General features: G+C 40.3%; 1 protein-coding gene across 1 annotated transcript; it reads left to right on the plus strand.

The window, feature by feature from the left end:
* Nucleotides 1-1,991: 1,991 nt before the first annotated feature.
* On the plus strand, nt 1,992-21,659 carry DSCC1 (DNA replication and sister chromatid cohesion 1). Its single transcript, XM_049853496.1, has 9 exons — nt 1,992-2,272; nt 5,247-5,415; nt 8,822-8,956; nt 11,074-11,164; nt 13,387-13,525; nt 13,964-14,016; nt 16,109-16,263; nt 18,737-18,885; nt 21,401-21,659. The coding sequence occupies exons 1-9, from the start codon at nt 2,091-2,093 to the stop codon at nt 21,507-21,509; spliced, it is 1,182 nt and encodes a 393-aa protein (XP_049709453.1). The 5' UTR covers nt 1,992-2,090; the 3' UTR covers nt 21,510-21,659.
* Nucleotides 21,660-22,086: the final 427 nt, after the last annotated feature.

Below are 22,086 nucleotides of genomic sequence, written 5' to 3' on the forward strand. Positions count from 1 at the left end.
GTAATGGTAGTTGGGCACCATCCAGTTCTTCTGGTCTCAAGGCAAAGGAAACAGTTGTCATGGAGGCAGTATAATACACATTCTAGTTCCTCTCCCAATTACTGACTCTTCTGTAAAAGCTTTATATTTTAATTCTTGGCCAAGCCTTTCTTTAAACACCAATTTCCCCATCCAACTTTAAGGCAAACTACTGCATGTTTTAACCCGTATATTTCCAATGCATCTCAATTTCAACATGCCTAAAACAGAACTCATCCCTAAATCCAATCTGTTCCTATCCTTCCTACAGTGTTATAGCAAATGATGGGAAATGCAGAAACCTAGAATTCATTCTTGACTCTTTCCCTTCTTTTACCCTCCATGACTTATCGATTCTATCTTCATTTGGAATCCAGTTCCATAATCAATTCTACGTCCACTCTATCTCAAAATTATTGCCCAAATCCTGTCTATTTTCTGTCCATTCTCACTATTATTAAGCTACCATATTCCTTACTCATTCAGGTGTTTAAAAAGACAATGTTAACGAAGAAGTAGGTCATATGAACCAACTTTTTCCACCACCAACTGAAGCACCACCAAGGCCCCTGCAATGCCCTGCTCTGTATTTGCAAATATTTTTACTGGAATTGAAAGCAAATGCTTGCTCATATCCTTTGAATCTCACCCCACCCCAACCATTCTCTTACTTCAACCAAGGTCTGATTTACACAAACTTGTAGCCACATTTTATGTGGAATATCCCTCCCAGGCTGCTAAAGAACTTCAGGTCTCAGGGTCAGTGACAGTTCTTAATGAGTCTGTGAGCACCCCTGGAGGAGTTCACCACGCTACGATGGGCATGTATTGATGAACTTCCCTCATGGAACTAGAACTCTGTATTCTATTCAGTCGTCATCCAGTTGACTCCCACTCATGGCAACTCCATGTGTGTCAGAGTAGAACTGTGCCCCATAGAGTTCTCAATAACTGGTTTTTGGAAGAAGATCGCCAGGCCTTTCTTTTGAGTTGCCTCTGGGTGGACTGGACTAGCCAGCCTTCTGGTTAGCAGCCAAGCCTTTAACCGCTTGCATCACTAAGGGATATCAGTTCTGTATTCAGGTCACTGTCAACTTTTGTCTACAAGAGATCTGGAGAAAGTCGAGTGGGCAGCTTACACAATCTGCAATGGTGTTTGCCCACTTTCCCTAGGAGATTGGAGGGCCTCCCCAGTCCCGGAAAGTGGTTTTCCTTTTTTTTTTTCCAGAGACTAAAGAGCTTTACTGTTCACGACACAGCAATCAGCGTAAGCTGCTTTGCACCAATTTCCCTGTTCCCCAGTCCTCTGGGAGTGCAGAGTGGACCAGGTGGCTGTTGCACACACAGCGGGTTTGCGTCACAGCTGTGAAGCACAAGCTTAGGATGGTTTTCCTTTTGACACCTGTCCTAACCTGCAGTCTAGGTACTCAACAAGTGTATGGATCTAGTCCATGCCGTTGTCTCCCGAAGAATGGTTCCAAGGCCCCCAAAAGTGAGATGACTTGCTAGGGTTGTTTGCACAAACCCCATACAGACTAGGTGGCAGACTGCCACTGTCTGGCTGTGAGACCAAGGGCGAAACGGGATGAACACGGGCCCACATCACAAGGCTGTGGTGAAGGGCTCATGGACCTGCAAAGTGCTTATCATAGGCCCGCCACTGCCAGAAAGTACGAATATTATTTTAATGGCAAGAAATGGGAGCATTAGTTGGAAATAAGGAGCGGGGACGAGGGCAATGGTGGCAGGGAGACAGTGAAAACGGCTAGTAAGTGTCCGAGGCCACGCCACGCCGGTGGCAGGACTACTCCAGCGATCACCCGTGGAAACCTCCCCGCTAAGCGGTGCTTCCTTCCAGCAAACGCTGCTCTGCGAGGGATGACCCGGCCTCCGCCAGGCTTGCTCACTGAGAAGCTTCCGACCGGCCTGGGACGCGGCGCTCCGCCCCGGAAACCCGCCCCGCCGCCGCCACCTTGGCGCGCTTTTGAAACAGACTGTGTGTGCGCATTTCGCAGGCTCCGGCCGCTTGGGCGCCTCCTTTTTGTCCCCTAGGCCCCCGCCCCTGCGCAGCGATGAAGAGGACTCGCGAGGAGGTGGACGCGACGCTGCAGGTCGCCAAGTTGAACGCAGCCGAGCTGCTCCCGGCCGTGCACTGCCTGGCCTTCGGGCCCGGAGCCAACGGCGCCGCTGCCGGCGACATCTGCCTGCTGGAGCTGGAGCCCGCGCTGTGCCAGCAGCTGGAGGCTGGACACAGGTGAGGTGGGGCAGGGCCAGGGTCTGCCTCGAGCCGCCGGGGTGCAGTGCCCGAGACTCACCGCGCTGCCACGCTGGTGCAGGAAAACTCAGCATGAGCACACGGGACCAAAGAAAGCCATTGATTTGGCCGGGCGCACACAGTAAGCTGGTGGCCAGAGTCCCAGCACACTCCTTATTCCTAGGACTCCACACCACTGGTCGGCAGTTCGAATCCACCAGCCGTTCCTTGGAAACCTATGGGGCAGTTCTACTCTGTCCTATAGGGTCGCTATGAGTCGGAATCCGCTCAACGGCAAGGGTGTTTTTCTTTTTTTGCGGGGCGTGGGGCGGGGGGGTCGGGGTGGTTTCTACGCCTCTGATGGGCCGTTCAGTTAGCGGGACTGAGATGATCAGTATGACCGATCCAATTGATCTTGGAGGCAGTGGGAACAGATCAGGAAATAAAACCTCAGTAGAGTTTTGGAGACACTAACAGTGACGCCGAGAACCCATGGAACACTGTCATTCTACTTAAAATACCATGGTAATATTTAATATTTTTTAGAGTGCTCCTAGCCATCTAACTTGTATTAGTTTATTTTACCCAGATAAGAGGTAACACATGTAGGGAATAAGTTTAAGGGACTATTACAGCCCTGGTAATAGGGCTTTAAAGTGTTAAAAAGCTAAGATGTCACTTTGAGGACTAAGGGGTGCCTGATCCAAGCCATGGTATTTTAATCACCTCATATGCATACAAAAACTGGACAATGAGTAAGGAAGACAGAAGAATTGATGCCTTCGAATTGTGATGTTGGCAAGGAATATTGAATATACCGTGGACTGTTAAAAGGACAAATAAATTTGTCTTGGAAGAAGTACAGCCAGAGTGCTCCTTGGAAGTGAGGATGGTGAGACTTGGTCTCAGGTACTTTGGACATGTTATCAGGAGGGACCAGTGCCTGGAGAAGAACATCATGCTTGGCAAAGTAGAGGGTCAGTGAAAAGGAGGAAGACCCTCAGTGAGATGGATTGACACAGTGCTGCAACAATGGCTCAAACATAGCAGTGATTGTGAGGATGGGGCAGCTTTTTTTGTTCTACCTAGGATCGCTATGAGTTGGAACCGACTGGATGGCACCTAACAACAGTAGGGTAAAGAGAAGGGCTTGCTTAGAGTCACTCAGTGGGGATCTGATTTTAATGAGCTACTAATTTGCAACAAGACTGTGCATAAAAATATAGTCAAAGGTGAGGTGGTACTTGAAAACAATCTTGATGAAGTCTAGAGGATCGCTATATCTCTTAATGCCGTGTAATCTAAAAAACCCATTGCCATCGAGTCTATTCCGACTCACAGCGGCCCTATAGGGCAGGGTAGAACTGCCCCACAGAGTTTCCGAGGAGCGCCTGGTGGATTTGAACTGTGGACGTTTTGGTTAGCAGCTGTAGCACTTAACCACTATGCCACCAGGGTTTCCTTATCAGCACCTGGAAGTTAAAAACTTTTATTCTTTTCGCATAAATGAAAGCTTACCTTTAAGAAATTCACATACTTTTTATTTCAAACACATCAACATCAAAAAGTTCCTTGTTGCCATCTCCGTCATCTTTGTCCTTAGTCTTCCTTTCTCCTCACCCTGTGGCACAGTGGTTAAGCGCTTGGTTGCTAACCGAAAGGTTGGGGGTTCAAACCCCCCAGCTGCTCCTTGGGAAAACAATGTGGCAGTCTGCTTCCATAAAGATTGCAGCCTAGGTAACCCTATGAGGCAGTTCTACTCTGTCTTATAGGATCACTATGAGTCAAAATTGCCTCCACGGCAACGGCTTTTGGTTCTTTTCCTCCTCGCCTTCATCTTTTCCTTGCGTTTTCATCCTCGATAAACCTTTTTTCCATGTCACAGTCTTTCCTTTAGTCCAGTTTGTAAACATCTCCTTTTCCTATTTTTCCTTTAGCTTTACAGCCTTCTTTTCATAAGGTCTGTTTCTTTGCAACATAGCTGATGATTAGACAGGACATGCTCATCGCTTTTTAGGCGATACTCAGAACAAAACAAGAAGGAGTTGGGGTCCTTGAACTTTCCCCCTCTTGAGGGATGAAGGTTTTCATTTCTCTTTTGCAACAGGCCTGCCCTGTGTATGCTGTGTCTTACACTTTTCCTTTCTTTTAGGATGTTAGTTCTTTAAGCATTTTGCTACCCGGAGTGGGAGCATGGTCATGATCTGGGTGCTTGGTAGAAATGCAGACTCCCAGGCCCTATCCCTGACCTACTGAATACCAATCTGCTTTTTAGCAAGATTCCCCAAGATCCCTACACATAAGTTAGAGAAGCACTGCTTAGCATGTTCTGGAATACTGTGACAAGTCTTGACTGAAGCAAACCTGTTGCCTTCACATCCATTCCAACTCATGGTGGCCCCACGTGTTACAGAGTAGAACTCCTCCACAGAATTTTCCTGGCTGTAATCTTTATGGAAGATCGCCAGGCCTTTCTTTCATAGTGTCACTGGCTGGGTGGGTTTGCACTGCCAACCTTTTGATCAGTAGCCGAGTGCAAACTGTTTGTGCCACCCAGGGACCTCTCTCCCTTGCCCAAAAGACCCCAAAACCAAATCCATTGCTGTCCAGTCGATTCTGACTCATCGTGACCCTATAGAACAGAGTAGAACTGCCCTATACGGTTTCCAAGGAGTGGCTGGTGGATTCTAGTTGCCGACCTTTTGGTTAGCAGCCTGAGCTCTTAACCACTGTGTCACCAGGGTTCCCTCCTTTGCCCACGTTTAGTTATCTTTCCTTTGTGTCCATCTAGCTCTTTATTGGCCCAGTGCTTACTCTGCCAACCCATCATTGCTCAGGAGCTGTGAGAGCAGGGGCCAGATGCAGCCTTAAGACTTAAATTTACAAGTCTACAAGGTTTTGGTATTGTTTATAATGAAGGTGTCTGGTGGAGTCTTAAATCAACCATATATTTTTTTCTCTTGTTTTCCTGCAGTCTTGTTATTCGTGGTGATAAAGATGAGCAGGCTGTGATATGCAGTAAAGATAAGACATACGACTTGAAAATAGCAGAAACTTCAAATATGTTACTTTTTATTCCTGGTTGTAAAACTTCAGACCAACTGAAGGCAGAAGAAACACACAGTAACATTATTCATGCTGAGGTACTGTTTTCTGTCTCCTGGCTTATATATGAATATTAACACATGTACCGAACTTGCCTTTAGTTAAATACTTTAGGTATGAAATGTATAATCATGGGGAATTGAGCAAGTTTTTCAATGACATTTGTTTCCACAACTTTTGTTTGTTTGAAAGTCTTGTGAAGTTATCTTAACTTTCCCAGTTTGATTTTGAGTCTCAGACAAGTGAATTGTTTTATGTAAAATAGAAGGTTTGCTATTAGGTGACTCATTTTAAAAGTTTTACCTATTTTTAGTAAATTTCTTTGTGACCGTTTTGAAATGAGACTCCCTCAAACCATAACTACTGCATTTGGTAATGTTTATGAGGTAGAGAAATGAAGAAATTTGAGTTTTTTAGAGAGTCATGGCTCTCAGCTTTGAAGTTGGTTTAGTTCATTAATAATCGTAGCCAAGTATAACAAATTCAAGGAGCCCTGGTGGCACAGTGGTTAAGCACTTGGCTGCTAACTGGAAGGTTGGCGGTTTGAACCCACCAGCCTCTCCATGGGAGAGAGATGTGGCAGTTCACTTCTGTAAAGATTTACAGCCTTGGAAATCCTATGGGGTAGTTCTATTCTGTCTTATAGGGTTTCTATGCGTCTGAATCGACTTGACAGCAACGGATTTGGTTTTTTAATAACAAATACTTAATTATTTTGGAGACTATGGATGGCAGTTACGGCAGTTACCAAGCAGCAGTCTCCATCCTGTCTAGGCTGTTACACATACAACTATCAAAGCAGAGCCCTTAATTATTTCAGAATGACTTCTGGTCAGCTGCTTCGTTAAAAATAGAAGTGGTGTGGAAAACACGGGAAAATGCTGGGAAGCTTCGGTGATTCACATGTTGTTAGCGGAATGGAAGAATTTCCAGTAAATGTTGGGTTTTGGTTTTGTAGGGTAATAAGTCTTTCAAGGAGCCCTGGTGGTGCAACAGTTTAGTACTCAGCCACTAACCAAAAGGCTAGCTGTTTGAACCAACCCAGTGGCTCCGTGGCAGGGTTGCTATGAGTCGGAATTGACTTGACCACACACGGCAACAACATAAGGCTTTCAGTATAATTAACTAGAAATGTCGGCAATTCATCCTTTTGTAAAAAGATGGTATTTTCTCAGCACTTATCTGTTTTATAGGTGTTTTTACGAGGGTAAACAACATCTGTGAGTGCCTTTGAGCTCTCGTTTGCATGATATGAATTTCATGCCCTGAGACTAGGCAAAACTAAGCAAAGATCCACTAATCAAAGTCTTAATCCATGGTTGCACACAGATGCCTATAAGAGTTAGGTGAAGAATGCAGACCACTACCCGTCTGTCAGTTTGTCACACTGTACTGGCTTGTATGTTGCTGTGATACCGGAAGCTATGCCACTGGTATTTCAAATATCATCATGGTCACTGATGGTAGACAAGTTTCAGCGGAGCTTCCAGGCTAAGACTAGGAAAAAAGGTCTGGCGGTCTACTTCTGAAAATTAAATGAAATGGATCCCAGGAGAATATTGTCTGGTATAATGCTGAAAGATGAGCCCCCTAGGTCAGAAGGCACTCAAAATACACAGTGGCTGCAATAGTGGACTTGAGCGTACCAATAACCCTGAAGATGACGCAGGCCAGGCAACACTTCGTTGTGTTGTACATGGAGTAACCATGTGTCAGAGCTGACTTGGCAGGAGCTAACAATGACAACAAGGAATGCAGTTGAGCAAAGCTGGCTGGCGTTGATAGATGGTAGAGGATACCCATTCTCAGCAGTAGTAGGGAGTGGTGGGGTCTATAGTGAATTGGAACACATACACCCCAAGTAAAGGGGCAGCCACTATTTAGTTGCTTTGTGGAAAAGTGGACCCAGCATCGCCAGATCTTCTGATTCTCTTCTCTGAGATTTTTTCTGGAATGAAATCTTCTAGGTTTTCAATATTGGCAATTAATGTAAACACCTTGTCAGACCTCTCTCTTCTTCCCTCAATTCGCGCATGTGCACGCACATGCATACAAGTAAACATTAACATCTTTGTGTCGGATTTGACTATCAGTCTGCTGGTTTGTGAACTGGACAACCTCTCTGGGTTGGTCTTTAAGCCCTCCTTTGTTGGCCTTAGGTTCAGCAGCATCTCCTCCAGACTCGGCCTCATCTTGCCGTTCAAGTCTTATAGTACTTTGAGAATAAAAGCACCCCTGTTCTTTCATTTTAGAGTTGGAAGGCACCCCAGAGGTAATCCAGTTCAACTTTTTGCTCTCCTTTCACAAAACACTTACTGAGCACCTACTATGTGCCAGCACTGATATTTATCCATCATCCAGCCTCTGTGACCTTGAATTCTTCTAGTGATAGGACTCTCACTATTTCACAACTTCAACAGTAGAATTAGCTGCAATCTTAAATATTAGAAAGTTCTTGCATTGAATAGAAGTCTCCCTTAACACTGCTTAATTTTGAGATCACGAGCAACACAGAACAAGGTTACCCCCTTTCCTGTTAGCATCCTTCATTATTTAAAGATTTCCATAATGACTCTTCTTTATTTTCTGTTTTTAGTCTAAAAATACTCACTTTGGGTTGTTTCCCACTGGTTTGCAGAATTGTCTCCATCCTGGTTACTCTTTTTGGGGCATACTTTAATTTCCATTGTACACTTGAGACGTGAAGCTCAATTATTGGTTTCCACTATGTTGACAGTGTTTGTTTTAATATAATTTATTTTCTTCTTGTTGAGAATATGCACAACAAAACATTCACTAATTCAAGTTTCTACATGTATCATTCAGTGAGATTGATTACTTTCTTTCAGTTGTCCAATCATTTTCATTCTCTTTTTCTGAGTTGTTCCTCCCTGATTAACAAAGACTCACTTCTCCTAAGTTTCCTGTCTAACCTTTTGAGTTGCTTTTGTCACTTTGGGAGCTCTGGTGGCATAGTGGCTGAGAGCTCAGCTGCTAACCAAAAGGTTGACAGTTCAAATCTACCACCTGCTCCTTGGAAACCCTGTGGGGCAGTTCTACTCTGTCCTATAGGGCTGCTATGAGTCGGAACCAACTCGATGGTACCTAACTGTCACTTTGATCACATGTAGATAGTTCTTAAAAGAACATAATCTTCAAGACAGAAGTTCTTCACTAGTTAAGCTAAACCATTTTTTGGTTTTAAGAAGAGTTCAGGGAATATTTTTGGTTTAGGCATTATTTTCTTAACTGAAGTTTGAAAGGATGTTTCTCGAAGATGCTTGTCCATCTGCTTGAGATGGTTGGATGCGTGTCTTCCCAACAGAAAGAAAAATAGCTTGGCTCTCTTTTTCTGCTTTTTGTTGAGAGCAGATAGGTAATGGAACTTTATATGAAATTTTTTTTAAAATGGTCCCTAAGATGTTATATGTTTATCATTTCTAGATCTTTGGTTTTTCTAATAATTACTGGGAATTAAAAAGATGTAGACCTAAATTAAAGAAGCTGAAGAAACGTTTAATGGAAAATACCTATGAAGGGCCTGACAGTCAAAAAGAAAAGGATTCAAATCGCTCAAAAGTAAGACTATTATTTTCATTTTTTTAATTTAGAATTTAAAAATAAAACTATAACTAGAGCCACTTAATGGTCACGTGGAGCCCTGGTGGCGCAGTGGTTAAGAACTGGGCTGCTAACCAAAAACGTTGACAGTTCAAATCTACTACTTGCTTCTCGGAAACCCTCTGGGACAATCCTACTCTGTCCTATAGGGTCGCTATGAGTTGGAATGGACTTGATGGCAATGGGTTTGGGTTTTTGGTTTGGAATGGTGACATTCTATTTTTTAAGTATGTTATGAAATTTTCAAACGTACCCAAAAACAGAGAGTAGTATAATGATTCCTATATATTTAGCACTCAGCTTGGACGCATCAATATTTGCCATTCTTGTTTCTTCTTTTTCCTTGCCCCTTCCACATTGTTTCTCCTCTCTTAGAGTATTTTAAAACAAATCTTAGGTATCATGGTGACATTCATGTAGCTGAAAGCTTCTCATGTTCCTATGAAATGATAATTTTTTTAGAGGTAAGATTAATTTTTACTTAATTAAAAAATACTATTAGGCTCTCTTAAGAGAAGATATTATGAAAATGGAATGTATTCTTACTCTAATGTTATAACTGGCCAATTTCTGGAAATATGGAAGAATATTTATAAACCAAGTAAAATAAATTAGATGTTTTAAATGTAATTAAAAAATTACAGAGCACTACTGGTATTCTAAAGATCATATTTATATTAAAAGTTTTATCTTTTTTCTTTTTTAACAGCTTTATTGAGATGTAATTCACGTACCTTACAACTCACCCATTTTAAAGCTTTTAGTGTATTCACAGAGTTGTGCAACCTTTCCCACTGTCAATTTTAGGATGTCTTCAATACCCCAAAAAGAAATATCATGCGCTTTAACCATCACCCTCCAAACTACTCATCCCCCTCAGCCTTAGGCAACACTAATCTACTTTCTGTCTGTAGATTTGCCTATTCTGGCCATTTCATAGAACCGTAATCATAAACTATGTGGCCTTTTGTGACTGGCTTCTTTCACTCAGCATAATGATTTTCAAGGTTCATCCACGTCGTAGCATGTGTCAGTATTTAATCCTTTTTTATTGCCAAGTAATATCCCATTGTATGGTTTCACCATAGCTTATCCATTCATCAGTTGATGGACATTTGGATTGTTTCCACTTTTTGCCTATTATGAATAATGATGCTATGAACATTTGGGTACAAGTTTTTCTGTGGACATAATATGTTTTCATTTCTCTTGGGTATATAATTAGGAGTGGGATTGTTGGGTCACATGGTAACTCTATGTATGATCTATACATATTCCCAAAGTGGCTACACCATCATGTATTCTTACCAGCCATGTATGAGAGTTCCAGTTTCTCTACATCCTCTCCAACGTTTTTTATTATCTATCCTTTTGATTATATACAACCTAGTAAATGTGAAGTGGCATTTGCATTGATTTGCATTTCCCTGGTGACTAATGATGTTGAACATCTTTTCATGTGCTTGTGGGCCATTCGTATACCTTTTTTGGACTCAAGTCATTTGCCGAATTTTTAATTGGATTATTTGTCTTTTCTTTATTGAGTTGTAAGAGTTCTTTATACAGTCTAGGTACTCATCAGACTATATGATATGCAAATACTTTTTCCCGTTCTGTAGGTTGTCTTTTTCACTTGCTTGATGGTGTTTTAAAGAATGAAAGTTTATCATTTTGATTAAGTCTATTTTATCTAGTTTTTCCTTCATTGCTTGTGCTTTTGGAGTCATATCTAAGATGTCATTACCAAATCCAAGGTCATGAATATTTGCCACTGTGTTTTCTTTATGTTTCTATGGAGGGAAAAAAAAAAAAAAAAAGACTAAGCACCCATTGACCAAAACTCTCAAATCCTTTTTGGGTTTTGTATATTTAAAAAATTTTTATAAAATATCAAAATGTGGTCTATACCCTAGTTTACTTCTTAGTGTGATAATCTTTATGCATTAACAAAAGAAACTGAATTAGTGGATAAATGTTGCTTTATTTGTTCTATGTATTTATTTCCCAAAATTCACCAAGAAATCTAAGAAATATCATTCTTCAAAGCCCTTAAAAGCATTTTTTTCTTGTTTCAGTATACAACTGAAGATTTGCTTGATCAAATTCAGGCAAGTGAGGAAGAAATAATGACACAATTACAAGTCCTAAATGCCTGCGAAATTGGAGGTAGCATTACTTACTATTGTTATGAATAGTGATAGAATTGGGCATTATATAAAAGAGGTTTTTGGACATCTTCACCTTATTGCACGCTGTTTATTTAATCTTTCAGCCTCCAAAATGGTATTTGTATTTTTGGGCATGGATAGAGACTGTGTGGTCATCTTTGCGTGAAGTGGTCCATCTGTGACCAGTGAATTTAACCACTCCTTACGGGCCATTTTCTTTGGATTAAGTGGTAAAAGAAGGAACATGTGAGATCCAGAAGGGTCCCTAGACCTCAGACTAGTCTAAGCTATTCATTTTCTTTAGTAGGTGAGGCCACTAAGGCCTAGGAAGGGGAACTGACTTGTCCAGGGCTACATTTTGAGTTAGTGTCAGAATAAGGTCTAGAACCCAGGTCCTTGAATTCCTTGTTCAGAATTAATTAGTTAATAGCCTCATTAGTTAATAACCTCAAATGCTTGCTACTTTGTTTCTTCTTGTAATCACTCTTAATGAAATTTTGAATATGTGTTAAACAAATTGTACAATAAGCCATTTAAAAAGATACGATGGTGTGATTCCCAAAGCCAAATCTTCAAATGGGGATTGGACTGGACTATAAGATAGAAAATGATACTGGTGAGGAGTGAGCTTCTTGGCTCAAGCAGACACATGAGACTATGTGGGCCACTTCTGTCTGGAGGGGAGGTGAGAAGGCAGAGGGGGACAGAAGCTGGATAAATGGACACAGAAGCACAGCGTGGAGAGAAGGAGTATGCTGTCTCATTACGGGGAGAGCAACTAGGAGTATATAGCCAGGTGTATATAAATTTTTGTATTGGAGACTGACTTGATTTGTAAACTTTCACTTAAAGTGCACACACACAAAAAATAGTCATGAGAAAAAAAAAAGATACGGTGGTGTGTTTGGTCTTAGGGGTTGATAGAGAAGCCAAGTAGCTCTTCTTCTATGATTTGAAAGTCCTCTGGTCTGGAGTCAGCTTTTTTCCAGCACCCAGGCCATCCGTAATACTTGAATAAATGTTGGCATGCATTTTTCGGCCTAGTTTAGCTTGTCCAGAATGATGCAGCTTTATTCTGCACCCGTGTATCAGGAAGGAGGAAATCAGCATGCATAAGTAGATGCACTATTTGTTTTGCTCACAGTCTTCCTGAGAAGATTAGCCTTTCTTAGATCCTAACTCCCATATGGGGCAAATTCTGCTGAGTAGAGCAACTACACGCAACATTAGAACTAACTGGAAGCACTTAGGTCTTGGTTGTGGTTCCTTTGACCCACTTGGTCCTATGCATCTGAAATTAAGTTTTTAATTAGGATGCTTGCTGCCAATTCGTATGGTATATGGATACAATGAATGTTAAAATTAAGGGAAAAAATGTAAACCAAACAAGGAATTTTAATACAGCCCGTTGCATGAATCATTATTGAAGGGAAATAAAGTTTTGGTAGGGGAATGCATAGATTATTCCTAGCTCTCTTCCTCAGTTTTAAATATATCCCACTTTTTAATGTTGCCTTTATTTTTTCAGAATAAGAACATAAACATTCTCCCTTGGAATTGGTGGATGTGTCATTGATTTGTTTCTCTGGGCCTGGTGGTAGTGCCATCAATGATAAAATTGGCATTCCGTGGTCTTTCATGGGAGTAGGGAAAAGTGTCTTGATGCCCAGCTTTACTTTTCCACTGGTCCTCATTGTATCTCTGAGTCTCTCATCTCTTGAATGAGCTAGCTTGAATGTGGGAACAATTTTGCAAGATGGCTGCCATGAGACTTATAGACTGACAGTACAGCACAGTGGAAATTACCGTGTAGGCTATTGAACCTATGATCTTCACTTCGTTTATGTGATACTCTAATGAAATGACTGGATCAGGTGCAGGTTTCTACATTTTCACTTAGAATGACAAGATTATTGTGAGATAATGTTTATTAAAGCACCTGGAAAAAAATCAAAGTGTTATTCCTATGTAAAGTACTCTTAGGAGTCCCTGGGTGGAGCAAACGAAAACACTCAGCTACTAAACAGAAGACTGGCGATTCCAATACACCTAGGAGTAACTGGGAATAAAGGATCATTGTTTAAAGAAACCTATGACTTGTATTCTCTCTTTTTTTTTTTTTTTTTTTGCAAGTGGACAAAATTATGGGGCTACTTTATCAATCTGTTAGGCAATTATTTGCTTAAAATGTTTGGTAAATATAATTTTTGGAATTTGTAGGTTATTGGAGGATTCTTGAATTTGATTATGAGATGAAACTTCTGAATCATGTAACTCAGCTTGTGGATTCTGAATCTTGGTCTTTTAGTAAAGTTCCTTTGAATACCTGCCTTCAGGAACTTGGCCCACTGGAACCAGAGTAAGTATTTTAATTACTTGTCCCTCCAGATTTCCCTAAAGGGAAAAATTATTTTCCATTCTAGAACTACACCCAGTGCATATATTATTTACATTCTGATGTCTTATAGAAATTTTAAAAATATACAACCGCTAGATGTGTATCATCTTTTTTGTCCATTAAAAAAAAAATTGTCACATTTGAGGTATCTTATAATAAAAAATATATGCTTACATAAGCCATGTAAAAATGTTTATTTAACATAATGCCCAGCACATAGTAGCTTCCTAGTACATTTTAGTTAATTCTAATCTAAATAAAGTATTATTTGTTAGTCAAAATCACTTAGTATTTCAAATCTCAAATTATATCTTAGTTGCTAGTTAGAAGCAATGAGGCTTAAAATATGGTATATAAAAATGCTGATAACTTTTCAAATTGGTGTTTTAAAATTTTCAGGGAAATGATAGAACACTGCCTTAAATGTTATGGAAAGAAATATATAGATGAAGGTAAGACTTGGAAAGTATTCTAATGGGTATTTTAATGCTTGTGTGTTAAAACTGGTGTGGCTTTCTGAAGTATGTTCATATTAAAAATAAGAACCCATGGGGTTGTAGGAGGTTATTATTGAGGGGTATAATTCTTTCTGAGAACAGCCATTGAGGAAAAAGAAACATTGTTAGTATATTCAGTTTTTTAAAAAATAATATGTGTTTTAGGTGAAAGTTTACACAGCAAATTAGGTTCCCCTTTAACAATTTTTATATAAATCGTCCCATGCCATTGGTTACAGTTTTTACAGTGTGTTAGCATTCTCATTATTTCCATTCTGTTGGTTTTATTTCTATTGCTCTAGCTTCCCTTCCCCTCCTTGCTATTTCATCTTTGCTTTTGGGTAAATGTTGACAGTATGGTCTCATAAAGTGAATTGTTTAAGGGACCACATGACTCACAGGTGATAGCGTTCGTTTTATAAGCCAGTCTATTATTTGGCTGAAAGGTGATCTGCAGAAATAGCTCCAATTCCAACTTCAGAGGGTATTTTAGGGCGGTAGTCTAGGGTTTCCTCTCTCCATTTGTCCCGTAGGTCTGACTTTTTTTATTAATTTGATTTTTGTTCTACATTTTTCTCCCATTCTATGTGAGATCTTCTATTGTGTCTCTGGTCAGAACGCCTGGTAGTAGTAGCCAGGCACCATCTAGTTCTTCTGGTCTCAGGTTAGAAGAGGCCGTGACTCTTGTGGGCTATTAGTCCTGTGGACTAGTTTCTTTTTTGAGCCTTTGTTTTCTTTCATTCTCTTTTTTCCATATGAGTAGAGACCAATAGTTGTATCCTAGATGGCTGCTCGCAAGCTTTTAAGGCCCCAGACACTACTCACCAAAGTAGGGTGTAGAACGTTATCTTTGTGAACTATATTAGGCCAATTGACTAAGTTGTCTCTTGAGACTATTGTCCCAAGCCTTTTAACCCAGTAAGCCAACCCTATGTGTTGTTTGGATATATCTAGAAAGCTTCTGTAACTGTGCCCCCTATGTGATTTGTTATATATGTGGGTATATATGCAGCACACACAAATGTGTATATACATATGCCTACAGACACAGACACACCTGTGCGTGCACATGCATTTACTCACATATGCCTTTGTATTCACATATACACATCCATATTTTTTGGTTGCTTTTACTGTTGTTGCAAAATTGTACGTGTTATACAACATTTACCGAAATTGTTCCTTTTTCACATGTACTTCTTAGTGCCTTTACTTACCTTGGTCATGTTGTGCTAACTTCGCCCATATTTTGGATTGCCTTTCCCATCACCAAAAGTAATAAGTGTCCGCTATCTAGAAAGTGATTTCCCCCTTCTTTTCCCTCCCATCCCTGGTAACCATCAAAGAACTTTGTTTTCTGTGTGTATATCTATTCTTTACTTTTTATAATAGTAGGACCATACAGTATTTCTCTTTTTGTGATTGGCTTATTTCAATCAGCATAACGACGTCCAGATTCATCCACGTTATGTTTTGCAGACTTCTCAGTATTCCTAGTAGTTGTGTAGCATTCCTTTGTATGTATATCCCACAATTTGTTTATCCATTCTTCCATTGATGGATGCTTAGGTTGTTTCCATCTTTTTGGAGTTGTGAATAATGCTGCAGTGAACGTAGATGTCCATGTCTATTCATGTCACTGCTCTTATATCTCTTGGATACAAAGCTAGGAGCGGGATTGCTGAATCGTAAGGTATTTCTACTCCTAGCTTTTTGAGGAAGTGCCATACCGTTTTCCATAGTGGTTGTACCATTTTACAATCCTATCAGCAATGTAAAAGAAGAGTTCCAATCTCGCCACAACCTTGCCAGCATTTGTTGTTTTCTGTTTTTTGATCATAGGCATTTTTGCAGGTGTTAGATGGTTTCTCATTGGAGTTTTGATTTGCATCTCAAAAAAAAAAAAAATTTTTTTTTTTTTTTTTAATAGCTATAGGGTCGCTATGAGTTGAAATCGACCTGATGGCAATGGTTAATGGCTAATGATCGCAAATATTACTGTATTTAATTTTAAGAAGACTATGAATATCTGATTCTTTTTCTTTAGGTGAAGTTTATTTTGAATTGAGTGCTGATAAAATATGCAGAGCAACAGCACAGATGCTACTTCAAAATGCAGTGAAATTCAATCTCGCTGAATTTCAAGATGTGTGGCAACAGAGTGTTCCCGAAGGAATGATAACTACGCTTGAGCAGCTTAAGGTAATAGCGCACAGTGCTTCCTCCCATAATTCAGGGGGCTGTCGTTCAGTATCAGGCAAAGTGAAACTCGTCCTGGAGCTGAATTTGGAGCCAGTTTACTTTCCCAGTCACCCACCCATCACGAGTGTACTCACTGCACGTTCAATTAACACCAAGTCCTTTTTTTAAAAAAGAACTCTCTTAAGGTATAATTTACATGCCATAAAATTCACCCCTTTAAAAAGTGATTTTTAGTAAATTTACTGAGCTTTACAACCATTACCATCATCGAGTGTTAGAACATTTCCATTATCTCAAAACCATTTATTAATCCCCCTTCCCACCCAGTGTATCTCATTGCCTTCCATTTCTCTCCATTTCCACCACCACCATCCTGCTATTGCCTCCTGCCTCTAACAGCAACAGCATCCCTGAGCAGCCCCTCTGCACTTTTAATTTGTCTCATCTCCAATCCATTCTCTGTGGTGCTGCTGGAATGATCTTTTAAAAAATGCGAGTCACGTTAAGTCTTGCATAAAGCTCTTTAATGGTAGCCCATGGCATTTAAGATATAAAGTCCAGAATTTGTATCGTGCCCTAGAAGGCCCTTATAATTGCCCTCGTAGCCTCATCTCTTATTACTTTCTATCCTACTCACTGCTCACCAGCCTTTCTTCGGATCTTCAAAAGCTTCGAGCTATCTTCTAACGCACAGTCTTCACACAGGCTTTTTGTTCTGGCGTGATCTTCTCCCTAATGTCACCTGGCCATCTTCTACTCATCTTTGAGTCACTTCATCAAGGAGGCCTTCCTTCACTCTCTATCTAAAAAAGGTCTTCTGTTTTACTCTGCCAGAACACCCTGTACTTTTCTTGCATGGCACTTACCACTGTTTATAATTAAATAGTTTAAGAAAAATGTTTAATTATGTGGCTCCCCTCTCTCCATTTTGATAGAGTTTCTTTTGCTCACTGTTGCATGCCGATTATCTAGCAGACTGCTTGGCATGTAGTCTATGCTCAGTAGATATTTCTTACATAAATGAAAGGATTTTTCAGCATTTACGGGGTTCCTTTTATGTCTAGGTACCATGCTAGGTGCTGGGGAGAAAATGTCACACAAAGTGCTATCAAGATGCTCAGATTGAGGCTGGGAATCGGCAAAGGGGTTGTACATTACACATATCAATCTGTTCTTGCAATATAGAGTGATACTTAATAGGGGAAAGAGATGTAAAAGATGTTACAGGATCAATGTGACGTGGCTTATCCATTGCACCTTTCTGAAGATTGCTTCAGAAAATCATCCCCGACTCATCAGTCTGGTTGAGCCTGATTAACCAGATTTAGCTGCTGAGTTTTGAAGGACAAACAATTGCTTTGGTAGATAGAAAGGCAGAGCCAGGAGTCCAGGGAGAGCATGTTCAAAGGTTTGGAAGTGTAAAACATTGGGTGGCTGTTAGTAGGGGTGTGTGACTGGAGTGAAGGGTGCTGGCAAGTTAGTGAGTTCACCGTGGACTAGTCAAAGAATTTCAACTCTATCCAGAAAACTCTTTGAGGCCATTCAGTGACATCAGTTAGAATAGTTATCTGATCACTTTTGGAAAGATCACTATGGCAGTAATGAGGAGTGTGGATGGAAGGTTGATTAGATTATGAAAAAGAACTGTTCAGGCCCTTGACACTTAAATAGTCCTACCTAAGAGTTCTGGCCATGGGTAAATGGACAGAGGAATAGAAATAGGTAATGAGGAGTGGACAGAGATACCTTCAGGCCCTAACATCTGTAGGACTTAGTGACTGACCACTTAGCTGTGGGGTTTGAATACGGGAATCTAGGATGATGCCTAGGTTTTCTGTTTTCCTAGGATAGTGGGACTAGAGCAAGTGTAGATGAAAAACGCAATGAGTTCATGTATCAGTTGGAATATAGAAGTCTGGTGTTCAGAAGAGAAATCTGAGCCGAAAATACAAATATTATAGTCATTATCAAGTAAGTGGTGGTTCAAGCCACTCTCCAGGAGGGAGACAGTAAAACCAGTAAAGGGGTTGGGATAGAGGCTGGGGAACTGCCACTCAAGTTAGGAGGAAAATAAGGAGACAGTGACATCAGAGATACTAAAGGAGGAAGAGGACTCAAAGAGGAAGAAGTAATCAACATGAACAAAGAAAACAGGGCAAAAGAAGAGGATCCATTGAAATTTGGCAAGGAGAGGTCATTGGTGACATTTAGAAATAGAGACCTTTTGATAAACTGGTGGTGGTAGGAGCGAGATTATGGAAGAAAAAAGAAGAAAAAGTTTAACCTGCAATCACTGCTTATGGGAGCTCATGTTTTTGAAAAAGGCTATTGTAAGTCTCTGAATCGTTGGTTTAAGTTTGTGTACCTGATACTCTAAATACCTTGGGCTAAGTTAAGCCTAAAGGTAAAAATGATTCATATTTAAAAATTAGAGCATTGCTTTAACTGACGCTTTTCCTTTCATTTCTTGTAGGGTTTAGCGCTTGTGGATAGACACACGAGACCAGAAATTATATTTCTGTTGAAAGTAGATGATTTACCTGAGGACACTCAGGAACGTTTTAACAGCCTCTTCTCTCTAAGGGAGAAATGGACAGAGGAAGATATTGCTCCGTATATTCAGTAAGTAATTTATTAAAAACAGTTTTTGAAGGTTGTATTTTTAGAAGGAGTAGCAAAGGGTTTTAGATTTATTAATAGAACACAATTCCTGAGTATTCCGTGAGGTTACTATTTCCTTTGAAATTTTCTCAAGTGGTGACTATCTTCTCTACCCTGCTCCACAAGTTACTGGTTTTGGAGGTGGGGTATGCGTTTTGTCCTTAATACTGCTCCTGAAACCACTTCTCTGCCCTCCTCCCTGTAAATCCCAGCTTTTTGAGGGGCAGCCCGATTATCTACTCCACCATGACTCTCAGGCAAGCACCCCTCTCTGATGGCTACCTCCTGTCTTTCCTGCTGCCTTACTCTAACATCCTCACGTTCACGTCTTGGTAGAAGCCAGATTGCAGGAGAAAAAATGGGAAGAAAAAAATTAGCCCCCAAATTACTGCTTGTTGTTGTTGCTGTCAAGTTGGTTCCAACTCATGTCCACCCCATGCAGAACAGAACAGGATACTGCCTGGTCTCATGCCATCTTCATGATTGTCGGCATGCTTGAGTCCATTGTTGCCTTCTAACCCAGAGGGTTCATCTTCCAGCACTCTATTGGACAATATTCTGTTGTGATCCATAGGGTTTTCATTGGTTAATTTCTGGAAGTAGATTGCCAGGCCTTTCTTCCTAGCCTGTCTGAGTAATGATTGTGAAGATGGCACAGGACCGGGCAACATTATGTCCTGTTGTACATGGGGTCCCCATGAGCCAGTGCTGACTTGATGGCAACTAACAACAACAACAACAACCTTCTGCATCATTTTCAGCAGCATAAGATACTCTTTAGTTTTGCTCATTAAAAAAAAAACAAAAACAACAACCTACTGAACCATGTGTCCTCTGTGTTTCCCAAGCAAACCCTTTTTAAAAGTTTTGTACTATCACTCTGTTTCTTTACCTCCCATTCTCTGTATAACCCAATGACATCTTAACCCAGTGACATCCATCTTTCTATAGTCAGTGGTCAATTGTCTGTCCTTGTTTTCTTGACCTCTTAGCACTATTTGACACAGTTGACCACTTCCTCCTACTTGAAACTTGGTGGTTTTCTCTTGTCTTCCCCAATGGCCGCTTCTTTTTGGTCTCCTTTGCTGATGTCTTCCTGTTCTTCCCAGTCTTCACATGTTGACGAGCTCCGGGACTCTATTCTTAGCCAACCTCTCTTCTCCTTTGATACTTTTTCCCTTGGTACCCTCATCCAGTCCTGCGTTTAAATTTAGTGACTTCCAAATTTTTATCTTCATTCTTGACCTTTTCCCTGAGCCTCAGATGCTTCTGTCTAGCTGCCTAATTAACATTTCTACTTGGATGTCTAATACGAATTTCAAATTTAACATGTTCATAATAGAACTATTGTTTCCCTCTTGTCCTTCCCCAGTCTTCCTCATCTCAGTAAACATAACTATGATTAATCAAGTGGTTCACACAAAGAGTCTAGGAGTCATCCTTGGTTTCTCGCCTTCCCTCACCCCCTCGATCAAAACTGAGCAAATTCTGGTGGCTCTGCCTTTATTCAGGACACATCTAGAATCCTGCCACTTCTTACCACCCCACCCTTATTGCCGTATCCCAAGCTGCATCATCTCCTGCCTGCCTCCGAATTGGTCTCCCTGCCTCTATTTTAGCCCTTAGACCAGGGAGTATTCTGTTCTTTTCTGCATGGGGTGGACCTGAGTAGGAACCAACTTGACGGCAGCTAACAACAACAATAGTAAAACTTATTATTTTGGAAAATTTCAAACATTCAGAAGAGACAATGTAGTGAACCCTCCATACACCCACCACCCAGCTTCCATAATCATCAGCTTATTCCCCTTATTGAAAATTTAGATCACATTCTACCTTTCCATTAATTAAAACCATCCTGGTGGCTTCCCATTATACTTAGCATTAATCCCAACTCTTCATGTCTTTCAAGGTCATACATGATCTGGCCCTTGCTCCCTTCTTCAGCCCATGTCCTCACACTCTTCTCTTCCTTCGTTATATGCCTCTTAGAGGTATCGAAGAGGAAGCTGAAGTTCAGGGAGGGTAGGTGACCTAGACAAGCTCATAAAGGCAGCCTGGCATCCAGGTTCTCTAACTCTGGACCCCACAATATCACATTGTTTGTTTTTCTAACTTGGAAGCTGTGTGTACAATGGAAAGAACATGGACTTTAAGTCATACAAACCTGGCTGCAAAGTTTGGCCCTGCCACTTACTAGCTGTATGAACTTACTTAATTTCTCAGAGCTTTGGTTTCCTAATATCTAATATGGGGTTAAATAATACATCACTCATACTGTTATTGTGAAGATTAAGTGAGATATATAACATGTAATATATTTAGTTTAGTCTTAGTAACCTCTCTATACCTACCTGTCCCATAGATATAAGACACCCTTATGCTTGTTGGGACAGAGAAATAAAAATAACTAGTACTCTGAATTTACGTTCCTTAAATTATTAATGCTATTTTTTTTTTTTTATTGTTCCCACAGGGATTTGTGTGGAGAGAAACAAACCATAGGGGCATTACTCACTAAATATTCTCGTTCTTCAATGCAAAATGGTGTTAAAGTTTATAATTCACGAAGGCCCATTTCTTAAAGAACAGCCATCCTTTCTTTGGGACTAAAGTTGCTTTATAAAGTTGTTGGTTATAAGATCCTTTATGTGTTTATGTGCCTAACCTTTTTTTTTATTCCTAACTAAAAAACCTTGTCCTTTGAGGCATTTTTCTCCTCATCCTCAGCACTTTGAAACTACTACTATTCATATTTTTAAAAACACAATAAGATATTTCTATATCTTTCCAGTTACATTTGTATTACAGAGACAATGTAAACACAGACCAATGAAAGTGCTATTTCTTAGACTTAGTATATCTCTGAGGTCTATATAGGTTTTGTTTATAACAAGGTGGTTTTAATTTTTATGATACTTAAAATTTGATTGCTTTCATTAGGATTTCATGTTCTAATCATTAATACATTTAAACATTTTTCAGAGAACTAGATACTAGTACTTTCATAGAAAAGAATTGTTCACTTACATGTCATTTCTCAAATACATAAGTTCCCCTCTACTTTCAACTCTTCATCAAAACAGGAAGTCACTAGAAGCTATCATTTATCTAAATTAGTTGTTTGCATTGATGGGGTTGGCTTGATAATTGCCCCTCTGT

This window comes from Elephas maximus, chromosome 15, assembly GCF_024166365.1.
Source record: "Elephas maximus indicus isolate mEleMax1 chromosome 15, mEleMax1 primary haplotype, whole genome shotgun sequence".
Classification (NCBI taxonomy): Eukaryota; Metazoa; Chordata; class Mammalia; order Proboscidea; family Elephantidae; genus Elephas; species Elephas maximus.

Coding starts and splice junctions, on each gene's coding strand:
- DSCC1 (XM_049853496.1), top strand. CDS start 2,091: ATGAAGAGGACTCGCGAGGAGGTGGACGCGACGCTGCAGGTCGCCAAG. Junction 5,416..8,821: donor GTAACATTATTCATGCTGAG/GTACTGTTTTCT, acceptor TATCATTTCTAG/ATCTTTGGTTTTTCTAATAA. Junction 11,165..13,386: donor AAATGCCTGCGAAATTGGAG/GTAGCATTACTT, acceptor TGGAATTTGTAG/GTTATTGGAGGATTCTTGAA.